At 34.2% G+C, this 19,757-nt stretch overlaps 2 protein-coding genes across 3 annotated transcripts; one reads left to right on the top strand and one right to left on the bottom strand.

Moving 5' to 3' along the window:
* Positions 1–204: 204 nt before the first annotated feature.
* Positions 205–3,437, top strand: LOC134246477 (uncharacterized). Its single transcript, XM_062728839.1, has 7 exons — positions 205–439; positions 616–826; positions 987–1,049; positions 1,201–1,407; positions 1,594–1,743; positions 2,041–2,202; positions 2,352–3,437. The coding sequence occupies exons 1-7, from the start codon at positions 262–264 to the stop codon at positions 2,407–2,409; spliced, it is 1,029 nt and encodes a 342-aa protein (XP_062584823.1). The 5' UTR covers positions 205–261; the 3' UTR covers positions 2,410–3,437.
* A 1,357-nt stretch (positions 3,438–4,794) lies between these two features.
* On the bottom strand, positions 4,795–19,752 carry LOC134246467 (required for meiotic nuclear division protein 1 homolog). Of its 2 annotated transcripts, none has more exons than XM_062728834.1 (12): positions 19,557–19,752; positions 18,484–18,560; positions 18,021–18,138; positions 17,728–17,800; positions 17,373–17,412; positions 17,110–17,210; positions 16,701–16,816; positions 16,534–16,598; positions 9,171–9,247; positions 8,893–9,013; positions 8,601–8,717; positions 4,795–5,196 (listed from the first exon to the last, which is right to left on the bottom strand). In XM_062728834.1, exons 1-12 carry the CDS (start codon positions 19,567–19,569, stop codon positions 5,101–5,103), a joined length of 1,014 nt encoding a protein of 337 aa, XP_062584818.1. In that variant the 5' UTR covers positions 19,570–19,752; the 3' UTR covers positions 4,795–5,100. The 2 variants fall into 2 exon arrangements, with proteins under 2 accessions (XP_062584818.1, XP_062584816.1); XM_062728832.1 differs by having other exon boundaries at positions 18,484–18,800; positions 19,557–19,751.
* Positions 19,753–19,757: the final 5 nt, after the last annotated feature.

A 19,757-nucleotide genomic window follows, 5' to 3' on the forward strand; every position in this document is an offset into this window, starting at 1 on the left:
TTTGTTGTGTATATTTCCAGACAACGTTTTGCAGTGTCTGGTTTGTTTTAGGTTTTCAACAAGTAAGTCATGGGCTTATTTACTGAAAAAATTATTTGATTCAAGTTAAGAAATCTTTTTCTGTGCTTTTATATCGTGATGATTCCAGAACATTCTGGTACAAACTAGAAATATGACTACATCTTGATCTTCTTGACATTACAGCCCGAAAAACAGAATGAACTACAAAGCATAGCAGCTAAGACATTGTCATAGAAAAATATGACAAATCCTGATATTGGAATATACTCCAACAATAACTACGTCCCAGACATTGGACAATTTGGTCACAAACCTGACATCATTAACTCCACTCCAATGCAAAATAACCAGGGAGGATGCAACTACCCAGGAAATTTTACCTTTGCAGTTCCCACGTCAGCAAATCAGCTGACTGCAGGTTTGTAAACCTGTTGCATTTTCATATTTGAAGTAAAGTTTCTACTTGGACATTATCTTAATTTTATTTTCATAAATTTGGAGTACCATTACATCAATATTCTGTACATGTACAGTATTCTGAATTTGTTACAGCTTACATTGTAAATATGAAGAGTAGTTTCCCTTTTCTTTTAGGTTTTACACAAACAAGCCAACCAGGTGGACTCTATTCTAACACCTACATGAACCCACAGCGAGTTGTTCCTGGAATGGGAGCATCATGGCAGCATACTGTTCCTAACTACATGCCGTGGACTGATCAGGTTTACGGCATGGTGAACTCAGGGATGTCAAGGGTCCCCACTTTTACAGGGAACTCAACAGTTTCACAGAGTTACAACATTGTGTAAGTGTCTTCAGGCAGATGAGTTGATTTTGCACACAATTCTATTACTGAGGTATTAAAATTTCATGTTTTTAGATTCATACTGACAACAATGACAGAAGTAAATCAACTTAATTTATTTAAGAGAAATTTTAGTTAGAATATTATTTTCTTAATGCAGACCAAGCCCATCTTGCAGTGGTCCAACTAGGAGAAATAAACGTCATGCAACAGAGGATATTGAGTAAGTTTTTATTTTATCTTATCTAATCTCACACATTGTCTATGTGCAAGGATTGTGATTTATATTCAAATGACTTTAATAAGATACCAAATTAAAAAACTTTTGGTCTGAAAAGTCATCAAAGTAATTCAATGAATATTTCTTATTTCAGAGCAGGTTCTCCGGAGAATAAAATTTTTTTAACAGAAGAAAAGATGGCAGACAGAATGCAGAGTTTAAACATACAGTGTACAGGTACAAGAAACCTGTCCCCACCACCTGTGCAGCCTTTACCTGACGTTGTGTTGTCTAGTGATATGGATGCACAATATTGTACAGAAGCAGAAGGGCTGCAACGACTGAAGGAACTAGAAAAAAGGTTGTTAGATCAAATGAGAATTATTGCTAATACTTTTCAGGATTAATTTGTTCTTTTATGAAGTTGAAATTTATTTTATAAAATACATGTACACTGTTATTAGAGATGGAGGAAAGAAAAGAAAAATAATCAAGGGAGAGAAGCATTTGATACAGGAAGTAAATTGATGCATTGTTATCATTTTAGGCTTGAAGATGATGTTTCAGAAAGCAGAGATAGGGAGAAGACAAGGAAAGACAAACCTAAGTTTAAACTAAAACTAAATTTACCAGAAAAAGTAACAGCTGGTATATTTAACCCTTCACCAATACTGCCAAAGAGAATATTAGAGGACATGTAAGGATCTCTTTTGATTTTGTAAATTTTTTTTGATATTGTATATCTCTTACTTTAAAAAGCATTTTAATTGATTACATAAAGCTAAGATAGTTTCACTGCTTTGTCAATATGCAGTTCATTAAATTGGAATAATTTTTAAAATACCCTTTTAATAATGAAACTGCATAAAATTGCCTTGTCTTCAAGTCCAATGTTTAGAAAGTAGTTCAAGGTACATGTATCATAAAAAAAAAATATTTTTTATGGTCATGTTACAAATATACACATATTAGTAACTTTTTTTTTTCAAAACAGAAACAACTCGAACTTGCAAGTAGTGCTATGGAAGCCACCTCTAGGGCGACCAGCGGACACGGGGGATAAGTCACATGACCAGGAGGCCACTGACAATGACGAAGAGGAACCGGTTATAACAATGGCAGAGCAAGATAGCACTGCTCTCCCATCATCTCCATTGTAAGTATTTCAGTGGTGGCAGATGTAAAATGAGAGGAAAAAAAGGAAGAGTGCACGATTCCTGCCTTTCATAAGTGCAGTGGATGTCTTTTAAAACCTAGTTGTTACAAGTATTTTGTGCCATTGAAGTTTGATTTGAATAATTTCAGATTCAGTTTACCAGAAGAGGACATAGAGATGGATGAGGACAACATGGATCTAGATTAATATATGACCTAATTAGGACATGCTGACCTAGATTTGAGTGAGATTTTGTGACCTAGTTCTGGATGAGATTTTTGTGAAAATGGGTTAGAACATGGTGCAAGAGAGCAGTCTGATTGTGACTTTGCCATAATTGTGGGTTCTAATACATTCTTATTTTTGCATTTTTTGGTGCAGTTGTTGGTGTACAAAATCATGATTCCAAGTCTGTATTGTTTAGAAATATTACTTCTGTTTTATGTCGAGACAAATATTCCATGGCCTTCCCCTGTGGTCAGCTTAGTGTTGAATTCTCTATGGTGTTTATATGTGGCCACAACTCCAGTGTGCATATTACATTTACAGTGCTATACCCTCTACTAGCCTGACACTATTTGATTTCAAATGAATAATGAACAAATGGACTACAATGTATAAATAAAACTTCATGAGTGCAAAGTAAAAGAGGGGATGTTGCACATAAAGTAAGTCTAATGATGTTTACAAAATAATGAAGACAGAAGAAATGAATGCCACACTGCTAAATTTAGAAGGAAGGGTCTGTTGTAAAAGAACTTGTTCATTTATCCGTATGTGTGAGAGGTCGTCATTTTATATTTTTTATCACAAATTTCTCGGCCTTAAGACATTGCTGCATCACTGCCAAAAGAGCATTGTTTCATTTCTGCATTTCATTTAATGTTCTCATATTCTGAAATATAATTTCATTGAGTGAAAACACATAAAGGTCACAATTAACATATCATTTCATTTTGTAAGGGAATGGGAACCGTTGTAGATAAATTCATTATGTCATATACTTAACCTACTAATCTACAGTTTTGTATATTGTAAAGTGTTCTCACACAAAAAGAGAGGTAGGAAATTACAGAGATCACTAAATCATTTCACTTTGAGGAGGTACATGTAATTGATGTTACTGAAAGGATATGCATTGTATTTTCTTACATTGTATACTATTTTGTAATGTATGGGTGAGTGATAAAGATTTTTAATGCAATATATATGGCAATAAAGGGTTTGAGAGTCAACAGCTGTTTTTTTTTTTGTTTTTTGGGGTTTTTTTTGCCCCATACCTCAGATGTGGGTGTCAAGTATTGCTTTGTTTCATCAACATTTAAGTAACATGGTAACTAAAAGACTTCTTAAAGCTGAACAAGACTCGTAAATAGGCATAGGCCATTTTCGATATCATTATCTACGATACATCAACACCAGGGTATACTCTTCGTATTTGTTACACCTGACTGCTTTATTGTCATGGGTATCGGCGTTGAATGGCGACCATGTTCGTACTGGTTATCTTGCACTACCTTTGTTTACATTTTATTGCAGTTACATGTATCTGTGTTTGCCTCTATACTGCATTTACCTTTACAACTATAATTGTAAGTTTCTTTGTATCTTACTTTCCTGCATAAGACGAAGTATTACGTTATTATTGTTGCTACCAAGAGCTGTAGAGCACATGTTCATCTACACTGGTGTTGACTGATTTCATTTAACAATGCCCTTTATATAGGGGTCTGCAGATAAAGCGAGAATCTGAAAAAAAAAATGGCGGACAAATTCTTTTTTTGAATCATGTTCAGCTTTAACCATAATATTTACCAAATAGTTGTGAGGTATTGTTTCAGGAATATTTCTGTAGAGAATGAAAGGTCATAATAACTGATGTCATGAACTGTATGAAAATATGGAGATGTATGTACATTGCTTGAAAAGTTTCTCTCTGTTGAAAGTTTATACATTTACCAGCATGTCATATACATGTACATGAATATAGACTAAAGCTTAAGGATATTGTTCTATGAGCAATTTTCAATATTGAGGAGACTATTTATTTTAAATTGGAAATGTTCCTGAACACATATTTAGAGTTAGAAGCAGAAATTAAAATGATTAGTACAGGTGTTTGAATAATATAAATTAACAGTTGATATCTTACGGTGTATATTCTTTTGTTACTTTAAATTTTTTTTTCAAAAAAAAATTCTTTAAAGAATATAGAATATAACACCAATCAGGAACTGAAAATACCATGTATAAAGATCATAAATATTCCATGTATACATGTAAATGTGCATTTACTGAAAAAGAAAGTTCACATCATATTACCAGGTAGATGAGGTCTTGGAATATACATCCAGATTAGACAACTTTTCCTGGTTGTATTCCTTTGGCCCCCATTTCTTTGGGTATGTGGCGGTCAGCCAGGTTTGATCGCCAGTGGCCAGATAGCTCAGTTGGTGGAGCACCTGACTGGAGTTTCAGGGGGCCCGGGTTCGAATCACGGTCTGGTCCGCTGCATTTTCTCCTCTCCCGTTACAGGTAATTATGAAGATGCAGTATGCCCTGTCGAATGACATAAATTCAAAACACAAGAGCTTGAGAACAAATATCATTTATTCGCTTGCAAACCGGTATCTGTAATAAATTTGGGATATGAACACTAGTTCAATGTGACAACCTTTTCAAGGTTTAAAAAAAAAATATTAGCCCTGGAAGAAAAGAACTGTCTTGGAATTTTCATAACAAGAACATGACTGTCATAATTGTATGATACACATCATGACATGTCAGTGAATGATGACAGTAACACAAGTACACATATCTGTTTTTTACACAATCTGAGATTTTAAAGTTTAAATTGATGTTGATAATTATCCTTGGTCCAGCAAGCAATAGCATGAATTAATTGTCCCCCATCTCTGCCGACTCTTTAGGATCTGCTTTCCCAACAAACCAATCGTAGTCATTCCTGTAGAGGTGGAAACACTCAAACACAACCTACAAAAGATAAGGCAGGTGAGGAGACTGTGTAATTATCATGCTTTTGATACATGCATATGTAGTTTTATACATCTTAGAAAATAATGTTTTCTAAACTTGTACCCAATTTTATCGATAGACTTAAGGTAGGATTCTTCTCTGGTTTCTGACTAGATGGAATATTCAAAGTACATTTGTTGGTATGTCTTCTATATTTAGATGTAAGAGATTTAAAAGACCATACATGTTAACCTATTGTGATGAAAAAGAGGGAGATCCAGACCTCAAAAGCGGTAGCGTCGCGCGCGTGTTGTTTAATGTTTGGATTATCGATATTTTTTATGTAATATACATGTATATTATAAGCCTTAAATGAAATCAGGTACCTGCACTAATTAATCTTAAATATCAACAGCAAAGAAGAAGACAGAAACACCTTAAGTTTGACATAAATTCATGCTCATCATTTTGCTTGGATTGGCTGCTTTACTTAGCCTTTTGAAGAGTGATCTTTGCTGAAATAGCCTAGAAGCAATTATTCTGAATGTTCATTCAGTTTTTAAACAAACAAATTATGGCATGGTTTAATCTAGATCTAAAACAAGTTCGTATCTTTCGTTATATAAATCAGATTTCCCGCGATGATCGAAAACGAAAGTAGAGATGTGCCACATGGCTTGGTCAATCAAGTGATTTCTATTGACTTTATTGATAAAGTTGTGAGCTTCTGTGCTTTTAAAGACGATGTCAAATATTTTCATCTAATTCTTAAAAGCTGTATCTCCCTTTTCATGGCAGGGATGTTGATTAATTTATCGTAACCAATGTAATCACTGGTAGTCTAATGTTGTTGTCGTTGTCAAATCCGTGCTTGAAATCTATGTACAAAAAAAGCGTTTGTATGATTCCGAGTCAAATCACGCGATATCTAGCGAGATTTTATGAGAGTGGCTTCAAAAATGGATACCCAAGCGAACCAAAAATACTTTAGACGCAGCTTTTGTAGAAAAGCGGTAGATTTCTGAATTAAATCGGTAGGCGGGAGATGGAGTGAAAAAGCGGTAGACTCCCGCCTAAATCGGGAGAGTTAACATGTATGAAAAGACCATATTTTTCTTTCCTCATCACAGTTATACAACTTTAAATAGAAATGGTTAACTGCGTTTGAAAACTAGCAGGGACTATATTTTTGGCGTAATATGGTGGCATATGAAAATATCTTCTTTTCTGCCTCTCAAAATTATTATATAACATTGAATTTAGTTATAATTTTTACGCAATCAAAGACTAGACAAAATTTTCAAATGTAAGTTAAATTAACAATAAGGGACTAAAGTTTCAAAATATATAAAATAAATAAGATTTTTCACACATACTAGAAATATGTTGGCTTTTGAATGCTTCAAATCTAAGTACAGATTTGAGCCAAAAATCGGTAAAAAGTGTTATTTCTCTCTTAGTAAATGATCAAAACTTTTAGTTTTTGTATCATTTTGTACCTTAATGTGACAATTTTACTATATGTGAAAATTAGAAAAAGTTAAATATAGGAAGCATATAAAAATAGCTAATAAATCCTATTAATTTAAGAAAAGTAGAGGAAATTCGGATTAGCAAATATCCATATTATTTAAATTATCCATGCCAATTTGGTATTATCATCTTATAGGCCCTATATGGTAGTATCTTTTTATGCAAAAAGAAAAATTACAAGTAGGGATCGCATGATTGGAAACAGTAATTTTTTATTATTCTTAATGTCCTGAAAAAGGTAATGACCTTGACCTGACCTTGCCTCTAATATTAAACGCTCAAATTTAATCTCACTGATACCATTACTTAGTGATATTGTCCTCTTGATTCTGTGAAAATTTCATTAATTTTTGAATACAAGAAATGTGAGAAGAATCCTACCTTAAGATAGTCCAATATTTACAGAATTAGATGTTTTCTAAACTTGTATAAAATTTCATTGAAATCAAGTCAAAAATGCTGTTGTAATGGTTTGGGCAATGGATATCAGCCATGGTGGCTCAGTCAATAGAGCACCTAACTAGTGATGCAGGGGTCCCATGTTCTATTCCAGAACCAGCCTTTTCCATTACACTGTAATCATGGCAATATTTGTGTGGTGGAAATTTTTCTGAATTCCATTATTAGTCAAGAACATAAACACTTTGATCCATGATCCACTTTTGAAAAATATTACTTCTTGAAAAAATAACATGTACATATAACTGGTACCATTTTAATAAAATTTCAGACATTATTATATTTCTAGAGACTATAAAATCTCCTCTCGCTGAAATTTAAAAACATGTATAACTGAATTCATCCAGTGGTTCACAGAAAACCGAATATGGTAAGTTTACAGAAATGGACAAATCTACCGATAGTCTAATTTGACAATGCATTTGTAAATACATGAACAATAATTATAACAAGAGGCCCAGGGGCCACAGCGCTCACCTGAGCACATCAGCTAGGAAAAAAACACAGATCAGAACTGAAAGTTAACTTAAGTGGGGGAGGGGGGGGGGGGGGGGGCTTGAAATTTAACCCCCCAGGGGATCATAATTTCAATGAACTAGAATCTACATTACCTGAGGATGATTCCATATAAATATTACTAATCATGGCTTTGAAATACTTGAAAAGAAGATTTATAAAGGTTTCCTTATATATTCCTATGTAAAACTTTGGTAGGCCATTTTGGCCCCGCCCTACCCACAGGGGTCATGACTTGAACAAAATTGAATCTACACTACCTGAGGATGATTCCACATGAGTTTCATCTTTCCTGGCCCAGTGGTTCTTGAGAAGAAGATTTTTAAAGATTTTTCCTATATATTCCTATGTAAAACTTTGATCGGCCATTTTGGCCCCGCCCTACCCCCGGGGGTCATGACTTGAACAAACTTGAATCTACACTACCTGAGGATGATTTCACATGAGTTTCATCTTTCCTGGCCCAGTGGTTCTTGAGAAGAAGATTTTAAAGATTTTTCCTATATATTCCTATGTAAAACTTTGATCAGCCATTTTGGCCCAGCCCTACCCCCGGGGGTCATGACTTGAAGAAACTTGAATCTACACTACCTGAGGATGATTCCACATGAGTTTCATCTTTCCTGGCCCAGTGGTTCTTGAGAAGAAGATTTTTTAAAAATGCCATTAATTTTTCTCTAATTCATGATTATCTCCCCTTGGAAAAGGGCGTGGCCCTTCATTTGAACAAATTTGAATCCCCTTTACCCAAGGATACTTTGTGGCAAGTTTGGTTGAAATTGGCCCAGTGGTTCTTGAGAAGAAGATGAAAATTTGAAAAGTTTACAACAACAACGACGACGACAGACGACGGACAAATTTTGATCAGAAAAGCTCATTTGAGCCTTCGGCTCAGGTGAGCTAAAAACACCCACCTCAATCATGATGAGAACAATGATCATCCATTCTAGTTTGGTATGGCGAGCATCAGTAAACTTATTATTTAACAACTCCATCAACTCACAGCAGTAATTTATCTTCTCATTCATCACCTGAAACATCATAACAGACTGAAGCCATCTAAAGCTGCAAAAGTGACTCTTTTTCTGACAAATATATCCACAGACGCAAATATATATGTCAGAAAGTCACTTTAAAGGAAGAAACAAAATAAATTGTTTATGCTTACAAAATTTTATCTTCCTAGAATCTGAAATCTGTAAGTACCTTTGTTCTGTATTTGGTCTGCATTATTTTACACAGATCTAAGTACAGCTTTTCCAGTTCTGCTCTGTCCCAGTAAAAATCAGGTGTATCTAAGAGATCAGAGCACAGGTTCAAATTCTTCCTGTAATGAGATTACTCATCTATTTACATTTCTCTTTGATGATGAATCCATCTTAAATAAAACCCTTAATGGCTCTATGCAAAATCAGAAGTCTTAATATTTTTTTTTAAATTTTATTGCTCTTTAAAGAATTAAATGTTTCAAAAGATCTGCATACCTAAATTCAAATAATTTCCCTAGATGTTGCTGAACTTCTCTTGCTTTGATTCTAATAGGGTTGCCAGCCTTCAAGTCCTGGTAATGATGCAAATTCAGTGAAATAAAATATTGGAATAAAATGAAAATTAAAAAATAATTCTTGAATGAAAATGCACACACTGTGTAATCTACAATTATTTCAGAAACCCAACAACATCATACATGTACCAGTATACTGATTTAAGTTTCAGAAAAATTTAAATCTGAAGTAATTACCTGTATGTTATCAAGTTTTCAAAAGATCAATGTAGATGTATAGCGTGTTTTGTCTATGTATATCTACCAAACATTGATAGTTTGCATTTAACAAGGCCGAGTCTAATTCGAGTGTGCACGACTTTGCGCAGCTTTTTATTTTCATGCAGTCATAATGGCAACAGTATACCTTTCCAAAATATTGTGATTTTAATATAAAAAAAATTAACATTATCTGTAACGCTTACTGGTTTGAAAATGTGATTTTACCGTATTTTTTTACGACAATATTATGGAAAACAAGAGGCCCATGGGCCACATCGCTCACCTGAGAAGCTTTGACCATTCTGTTCTTTACCAGATTTCCCCCTTGTAATACATTATGTATCACCACCCTACCCCACTGATCATAATTAAGACATTTTGAAATCAACTACCCCAGGATCCTTCCATGTGTAAATAAGTTTCAGCTTTTCTGGCCCAGTGGTTCTTGAGAAGAAGATTTTCAAAGATTTTTCCTATATATTTTTATGTAAAACTTTGATCCCCCCATTGTGGCTCCACCCTTCCCCTGGGGTTCATGATTTGAACAATTTAAAATCTACATTACCCAAGAATGCTTCCACATAAGTTTCAACTTTTCTGGCCCGGTGGTTCTTGAGAAGAAGATTTTCTAAGATTTTTCCAATATATTTCTATGTAAAACTTTGATTACCAATTGTGGCCCCACCATTCCCCCGGGGTTCATGATTTCATTTAGAATCTACATTATACCAGGATGCTTCCACCTAAGTTTCAGCTTTTCTGGCCCAGTGGTTCTTGAGAAGAAGCTTTTCTAAGATTTTTCCAATATATTTCTATGTAAAACTTTGATTACCAATTGTGGCCCCACCATTCCCCCGGGGTTCATGATTTCATTTAGAATCTACACTATACCAGGATGCTTCCACCTAAGTTTCAGCTTTTCTGGCCCAGTGGTTCTTGAGAAGAAGATTTTCAAAGATTTTTCCTATATATTTCTATGTAAAACTTTGATTCCCCATTGTGGCCTCGCTCTTTCCCCGGGGGTCATGATTTGAACAATTAAGAATCTACACTACCCAAGAATGCTTCCACATAAGTTTCAACTTTTCTGGCCCAGTGGTTCTTGAGAAGAAGATTTTCAAAAGATTTTTCCTATATATTTCTATGTAAAACTTTGATTCCCCATTGTGGCCCCACCCTTCCCCCGGGGGTCATGATTTGAACAATTTAAAATCTACACTATCCCAGGATGCTTCCACATAAGTTTCAGCTTTTCTGGCCCAGTAGTTCTTGAGAAGATTTTCAAAGATTTTTCCTATATATATTTCTATGTAAAACTTTGATTCCCCATTGTTGCCCTGCCCTTCCCCCGGGGGTCATGATTTGAACAATTTAATATCTACACTACTCTAGGATGCTTTCACATAAGTTTCAGCGTTTCTGGCCCAGTAGTTCTTGAGAAGAAGATGTTCAAAGATTTTTCCTATATATTTCTATGTAAAACTTTGATTCCCCATTGTTGCCCCGCCCTTCCCCCGAGGGTCATGATTTGAACAATCTAATATCTACACTACCCTAGGATGCTTTCACATAAGTTTCAGCTTTTCTGGCCCAGTAGTTCTTGAGAAGAAGATTTTCAAAGATTTTTAGCTCACCTGAGCCGAAGGCTCAAGTGAGCTTTTCTGATCACATTTTGTCCGGCGTCCGTCTGTCCGTCTGTCTGTCTGTCTGTAAACTTTTCACATTTTCGACTTCTTCTCAAGATCCGCTGGGCCAATTTCAACCAAACTTGCCACAAAGCATCCTTGGGTAAAGGGGATTCAAGTTTGTTCAAATGAAGGGCCACGCCCTTTTCCAAGGGGAGATAATTATGAATTAGAGAAAAATTAATGGCATTTTTAAAAAATCTTCTTCTCAAGAACCACTGGGCCAGGAAAGATGGAACTCATGTGGAATCATCCTCAGGTAGTGTAGATTCAAGTTTGTTCAAATCATGACCCCCGGGGCTAGGGTGGGGCCAAAATGGCCGACCCAAGTTTTACATAGGAATATATAGGAAAAATCTTTAAAAATCTTCTTCTCAAGAACCACTGGGCCAGGAAAGATGAAACTCATGTGGAATCATCCTCAGGTAGTGTAGATTCAAGTTTGTTCAAATCATGACCCCTGGGGCTAGGGTGGGGCCATAATGGCCGACCCAAGTTTTACATAGGAATATTTAGGAAAAATCTTTAAAAATCTTCTTCTCAAGAACCACTGGGCCAGGAAAGATGAAACTCATGTGGAATCATCCTCTAGCTGCAATAATGTAGCCCTCTCCGATTTTTTTTAATCTGATATTTTCTGGAGAGGGCTACAATTCCATCGCATCTCCGTAATGGTGCAAATATATTTTTTTGATACGGGTGATTGGAGGCAAAATAAATTATTTTTACATTAAACTTTAGTTACTTCTTATAAGACGGAATTTTTATTCACTGTCAACAACATAGCCTGTTAAACTCGAAAACCATGTAAAATAAATCTGTGTCTTTCCCAGCTGCAATATTCAGCAGCCATGACAGTTCACGCGTGACGTAGTGAGACTTTCGCTTGAAATTTGGAACAACCAAATAAAGCAAATGTCGATGTTTATAAACGATTGTGCTTTAATATATTACAAAAACATCGATAAATAAAACCATTTCAAGTGTTATTTTTGCGCAAACAGCGATACGTTTGCTTAAAATAAGGGAATTCCTAGTAGATCCGCTCCTATAGAACCTAAAATACAATCCATCAAGGTCAGTAAACATGGCGGATAAATTCAAGTTAAGCTGGTGACACACAACGTTGTGAATATTTTTGGATCGATTTATGTTTAGCATAATTACATATTTGGATTCCAGGTAAGAGCTAATAATAAAATAGCCGTTTACTGATAATTTGAGCCGAAATCCGTGCGGGAGTGATCCACTGCCGCATCTGCGCCATTATAGAGATCCTAAGGAGTTGTAGCCCTCTCCCAAAAAAAAAAAAAAAAAAAAATCGGAGAGGGCTACATTATTGCAGCTAATCCTCAGGTAGTGTAGATTCAAGTTTGTACAAATCATGACCCCCTGGGCTAGGGTGGGGCCAAAATGGCTGACCCAAGTTTTACATAGGAATATATAGGAAAAATCTTTAAAAATCTTCTTCTCAAGAACCACTGGGCCAGGAAAGATGGAACTCATGTGGAATCATCCTCAGGTAGTGTTGATTCAAGTTTGTTCAAATCATGACCCCCGGGGCTAGGGTGGGGCCAAAATGGCCGACCCAAGTTTTACATACGATATATATTGGAAAAATCTTTAAAAATCTTTTTCTCAAGAACCACTGGGCCAGGAAAGATGAAACTCATGTGGAATCATCCTCAGGTAGTGTAGATTCAAATTTGTTCAAATCATGACCCCCGGGGCTAGGATGGGGCCAAAATGGCCGACCCAAGTTTTACATAGGGAGTTATAGGGAAACCTTTTAAAATCATCTTTTCAAGTAATTCAAAGCTATGATTAGTGATATTAATATGGAATCATCTTCAGGTAGTGTAGATTCTAGTTTGTTCAAATCATGAACCCCTGGGGTAAAATTCAAGCCCCCCCCCCAGTAAACTTTCAGTTCTGATCTGATATGTGCTTTTTCCTAGCCAATGTGCTCAGGTGAGCGCTGTGGCCCCTGGGCCTCTTGTTCCTATATATTTCTATGTAAAACTTTGATTTCCCATTGTGGCCCCGCCCTTCCCCCGGGGGTCATGATTTGAACAATTTAATATCTACACTACCCTAGGATGCTTTCACATAAGTTTCAGCTTTTCTGGCCCAGTGGTTCTTGAGAAGAAGATTTTTTAATGACCCCACCCTATTTTTATCTTTTCTTGATTATCTCCCCTTGCGAGGGGATATGTCCCTTCATTTTAACAATTTCAATTCCCCTTCACCCAAGGATGCTTTGTACCAAGTTTGGTCAAAATTGGCCCAGTGGTTCTTGAGAAGAAGATGAAAATGTGAAAAGTTTACAGACGGACAGACAGACAGTCAAACGGACGACGGACAAAATGTGATCAGAAAAGCTCACTTGAGCCTTCGGCTCAGGTGAGCTAAAAATGGCTCTAACGATGTCACCTTTTCCCAATTTTGTAAGCAATGCATGACGCTGAAGAATGACACATGACTCGCTTATATGTTAGCAGACGTCCAAGGATATTATACTAAAAACTGATGACAGAACATCAAAAGAAACATACTAACAATCTAAATATTGCTATTTTTTAACCAAAAAAATTATCTGCGCCGATAACTCATCTGCACCGATATGTATTTATACTGCAATAAGGCAATTTTTATGAATTTTAGAGGTATTATTTATCGAAAAAATAAACTTTGTAATTTTAAAAGACCTTGATCAACCTTGAAAGGATTATTCTCTATAAGGCCGTTTTGCGGCCTACAATGACTTCAAATTTTCAGATAGTATTTTTTCCCTTAAAAATTGCATAAATCACTAGGCTTATGTTCCAATTTAATGATAAATATCGGTTGGTTAATGATACAATAGTATTTATAATGATATAGGGTCACAAAGTACGGTACTGTCGGTCCGTATTAGCATTAGAGTAATGGGAAAACTCAAGAGGGTGGCTGTGCTAGATAACTCATACGCATGTCATAACCACCTTTAACCAACACCAAAATTTGCATGTAAATTTCTAATAAACATAAAAAGTGACTACCAAATTATGAATTTGGTTAAAGGTGGTTATGACATCCAAATAAAAACTTTTCGCTTCATTTTTACGATATTTGCAGAAAAAGCTAACTGCTCACAATGAAGGATATCAGCTTATGTATATTGGTTTTTTTATGAACTTTTGGTTAGAGTACAATTTTCTGATGATTTACTAAGACTTACATCAGCCATGCATATTTACTAAAAATAAATGTGAACTTTTTACTTAAAAATCTAAAATCAAAGGACTGAGAAGACTGGATGTCATGAAATTACAAGTGGAGACGTTTCATTGAAATGACTAATAAAAATTAAGAAATAAAAACTTTTATAGGCTATATGGTGTAAATATGAGTTATCTTTTATATTTATAATGATAGTTTAGTTTATCTTTATATGCTACTTCTTTGAATTCCGTTATCAGTATTGCATATATTCCTTGTATTTCCTAATGAGTACTATATATGTTCTAGAAATGATAAAAGCTATCTTTGTTGAAGCGGTAAAATGCATTTCCCATTTGTGTTAGAGACTTTTTTCCTATGGGTACAAACATAATTTTTATATGGACACTTCCGTACGAGTAACATTTGATCCATATTTTATTAACTGCATGGGTCTTAATAGAGAGGACTCAATCTATTCATCACAATTCTTTGATAGCATCGCTATAAGTTACGAGAACAGTAGTCCTGTCTAAAAAAAAATAAAATGGTAAGGAGGAGAGGGATTCCTATATGTAATATGTAATGTATAATTGATTGTTGCTTTACCCCATTTAAGGATTTTTCGACCAGATAAAGAGATCATCCACTTAAGGTCAAGTGTTTATGCATAGTTGCATTACCGACCAACGCCTAACGCGGGACGGGACCTTTTTTTTAAAGATAATATCCTAAAGACCCATGATATTCACTTTAAATGCTGAAGACTTAGGTAGGGAACTGTCACTCTCTGTGTAAAACAAGTTTTTGCCGGTGCACTAGGAAGGAGCCTTATTTTAACCTACAGGTTTCAAGAGTGCGAAAGGAGCATCAAACCCTTAGGGTCCATTTTGTACCTGGGATGTTGTAGAATCGTAAGTCCGTATACTAGTATATACGAAAACTTCTGATATATATTCTACTACATTTTTTGTTGTGCCGTTAGAAACGGTAGGGGGGGGGTCTCAATTTTTATACATGTATTGTAAATACATAAAGTTTAGATGGCATTTTAATCAAATATATCGTGCAACACGAGTAATTGAATAAAAGCAAAGCCGTTTTATGACGATATTTCATTTCACTTAGAGATGTATATTTTAATGCAACCTCTCTGAGTTACATGTATATGTATTGACTATTTACATATATATGGATAGTCAACATGTACTTGCATCGATGTTTTTATGCTGTTAATTCTTTATTTTTTGCAATTGTTGAATTTCTTTTCTTAATTACTACTTCAGTTTTATTAAATCACAATCAAAATCAATTCAGTGCTTTCAACATTTGATACATAACTTTTATAGGTCAATAGAAACTTAGTAACCTTATTCTAAACTGGTTATTTTATGCGTAAAATAAGTAACACATCTATAGAAATGATACACAATTACAATATATTTATATATGATATAATACTATTAATAAAATGCTAATAAAACTCTTTTCAGTATCATACAGTGTGAATTTTGTAAAGATTTACGTTCAAAATATGCAAAATGTGGATGCATCGGAATTCTTGTCATAAAAAATATCTTGAACCTTAAATTTATAAATTCTTCCAATTTATCACTTATGTCTGATGTATTTCCGACATAAATAAACAATTTTGATCATTTACATTCAGAAACATACATAGAAACTTTATTTGAATAGACCCACCCTCCATTTTTCTTTAACTGACGGCCACTTTTTATTTCTAAATCACGTGACTTAGATGATCGATGTTGAAAAACAAAAATCAAAATCATGAACTAGAATGATTATAGTTATATAAAATCACATTTTAAAGTGATTTTATCGTAGGCCGGAAAATGGCCTTATAGAGAATCAACCTTTACAATTTTGTGACTTTTTACAATAGCTTTCATATATTTGACTGAAAAAGAAATCTCTAGGGCAGAAATACACAAAAAATATTGAAAAAATGTGATAATTTGGCACTATTCAAACAAATTCCCATAGAGTCCAATAGTAAAATTTGACAACTTTTAAGATGGCCCCTTCAGAATTCAGGGTGGTAAAAATTCGATTTTTTAAACTTAAAACAATAAATATAGCAGTAAAAATTAACTAGTGAAAAATTATCAAAATCCCTAGGGTACTGTAGAATTAATTAGACTCGGCTTCGTTAATGCATGTACATGTACTGACCATTGATAAGTGTTCTGTATCATCAATAAAATCTTCCAGTTGCTTCTCCATTGCCGATAAGTGTACTAATTCAAAGGAAAACAATACATGTAAATACATGTTAACAACCATTACATGAAATTAGACAACAGTAATAATATTAATCCAGACCTGGACTTCACACTCACATGACTGCATCAAAGCATTAGTGCAGGCATACTTCTGGAGTTGTCCCTTTTGTTTATTGTACAGAGTCTTGTTCATGTTTATGGTGTTGCTGTCCAGGATACTTGATTCCTTATCACTGAAAAAGAAATTTCTCAGTGTAGACATGCATATATCCATTATTTGCGGGGGAGGGGAGGGGGGCTTCTACTTGTACAGTATATATATTTGAAATATCATTTGATCCTTTTTAATTAATATTTTTGTTAAGCATGGATTCCCAACATTTCTGTTTAGAAGTTATAGTGCAGACTATTAAAAAAAATTTCCACCTGTGGACTTTACTTAAATTAGAGACAGGGGAATACTTCCAGCATATAAGAAATTCTTGATTGATGATGAAATTGGATATAATCTTCTTTACAAATCTACCTTAATGTAACCATCATGCTCTCTGATTCATCCTCAATGAATTTATCATCAAATGTACTCTCTGGATCTAGTTCTTTCACAAACTGAATAACTTCATGTCTCTGTAAATTGATCAATAAAAAAGAAAGGAATTAAGCAAAATGTTACTCAGAATAAAAAGAAAATGGATTTGAAGTTATATACAAGTAAATGTAAATGTAAATGTGAAAGGATGCATTTTCTGTTTTTGATGGTTTAAAAAACATATGTATGCTTTGGTATACCTCTGTTTCAGGCACATCCCAGAAAACCACAGATCCCTGCCTGAAATATAAATTGGACGTGATTGTAAAAATACCTACAAATTCTATCTAACAGTATTTGACTCTTCATCAAAGCGTAAGAAGATCAGAAAAATTTCCAGAGATTAACTTCTTTTATAATGTACCGTATTATTTCAAGAGTGTGCTGTCTTTGGGAATGAAAATTAAGACTTTTTATCAAATTGGTTTCCTCCATCACAATGCCCAAGGGCATTTATGTGTTTCACAAACATATACTGCAATACATTTTGCTCCAAGCTTTAATTAACATTTGGAAGAAAACACAAATGGTCACAAAACTAAACCAAGAACGTACTTTGTGAAAAATATTTCTTTCTGGTGCTCTTGCACTGGATAAACAGGTGTACAATGCATAACATCTACCATATCTGTTAAAACATGAACTAAATAGCATAAAGCGATTACAACAATGCATAAAGGCATACCTTAGATAAAATTAAGGAATGTCCACTGTTACTTATACAACTTGATCAATCATTTAATTGAAAAGAATTAACCTTGTTATGCTTCATATGCATGTTTAATACATGTATGAGTGGATCTAATATGAGAAATTCTTCATTTGAAGCACATAGGATATTTATGAACCTGGTGGTAGATCTGTGACCTTGTACAGATTTTGTTTTTCTAAAAAACTCTCCAACAACTCAAAATCAAAGTCCTCTTTTGATATCTGGTAAGCTGTGACTTGTAATTCAACTCCACTCTATAAATAGAAAAAAAAAACATAATTACACATAAATGAGAAAGTATCATTTGTTTATCAGACTTCTGTATTTTTCATATACCATTGCAAAACCATCATAACGTAAATGGGATAAGTAAATATGCAAAGCCATCATAACAGAAATGAGTTAATTGAAGAGATTGTTCACATTTACCAGTACAAACTTAAATTCAGCTTCTTGTAAATGAATAAAAAAAAGAAAATAGTGTTTCACATATTAATTGAAGTTGTATAATACTTGTCTGTCAATGGACATAAGTAATTGATCAACTCTTAAATTAAAGTATGGACAAAGAGCATACAACCAATGGCTCAGATGAATACCTGTGAACCCAGCCTTCTCTTTTTCCTTACACTGCTGGACTGATTAGTGAATCTAACTGATCCTGATAATCGCAGACCTGTTGTATAAATTGTCCTATCACAAATAATGGTCACTCTACTTCTGAGTAATGTGGGCAACTTGTTGAATGTCTTCATTGTACAAAATGAACTGCATTGCCTTAAACACTGTGTTTTTATAGGTGCACTTTTGATGCTTACAAGACATTGCCTTGTAGAGCCCAAAAAACGACAGCACATTTTCTCCAGCAACATATTTTATCAAGTTTTGACACTCCTAGTCATATCTCATTTCCAACCTGAAAGAATTTGAAAGTGAATTTTTATAATATTTGATAAAAAAGAGGTATGCATTGAAAATGAAACAAAACTAAAATTGAGATTTTGTACTATGATTCAAACGAGAAAATAATACCACCCATATGGTGAATTTATACAGCAGTGAACCATTTCATCTCTATATAATAAAACAGTTCGCCAAAAATTTCGTATGGATATATCAATCCACAATATCACGATAATATCATATTTTTAAAAGCAGTTTTTACAATGACTTTATATGAAAAGTCAGTATTTTTCTAAAAAATAAGCTAGAAAAACAAAATTTTACTTTCTTGAAATTTTTATGTATATAAAATCTTGTTCCACTTTTTACAACATTTTTTATACTTTCTATAATTGTTATTGAAAGTTTGTGTGGATAATATGTACCTAAAGACCGGTATTTAGGTCTCCGTATCACGATACGTATCACGCAACAAAAAATCGCGATATACCGGTATACCGATAAAATCGCACATCCCTAAATAAAACAGTTATTGGGAATCTGAACATATAACTACACATTCTGGCCACACCTCTTTAACAAAATTACGGCTAAGTAAGAGCAACGTTAAAACATACAAAAGAATTACAAAACAAATGAAACATGTGAAAGGGGTAAAAATATATATGTATTTCTATCTATAAAAAAAATGGGAGAAAGGACAAAGAAAACTCTACCTCTAATTCTCTACATACTATCTGACCTGATGCAATAAGTGATGATGACTTACCTCTGTACCTCATAGATCAGAAGAATGTCAGTAAGATGGAGCCATAATTTAATTATGCATGTTTGAAATTCAGTTCAAAAGCATGGATAAATTAGTAAAGCAGTAAAAAGTTTTAATGTAGGCGAGTTATATTCATTTTTCATGAAAAAATTATCAGCATGATCCTGCAACTCAAAATAGGAACTTAAACAGATGAAGTGA

Source organism: Saccostrea cucullata, unplaced genomic scaffold, assembly GCF_032062105.1.
Source record: "Saccostrea cucullata isolate Sc308-1 unplaced genomic scaffold, CSIRO_AGI_Scuc_v1 ctg2, whole genome shotgun sequence".
NCBI classification, from domain to species: Eukaryota; Metazoa; Mollusca; class Bivalvia; order Ostreida; family Ostreidae; genus Saccostrea; species Saccostrea cuccullata.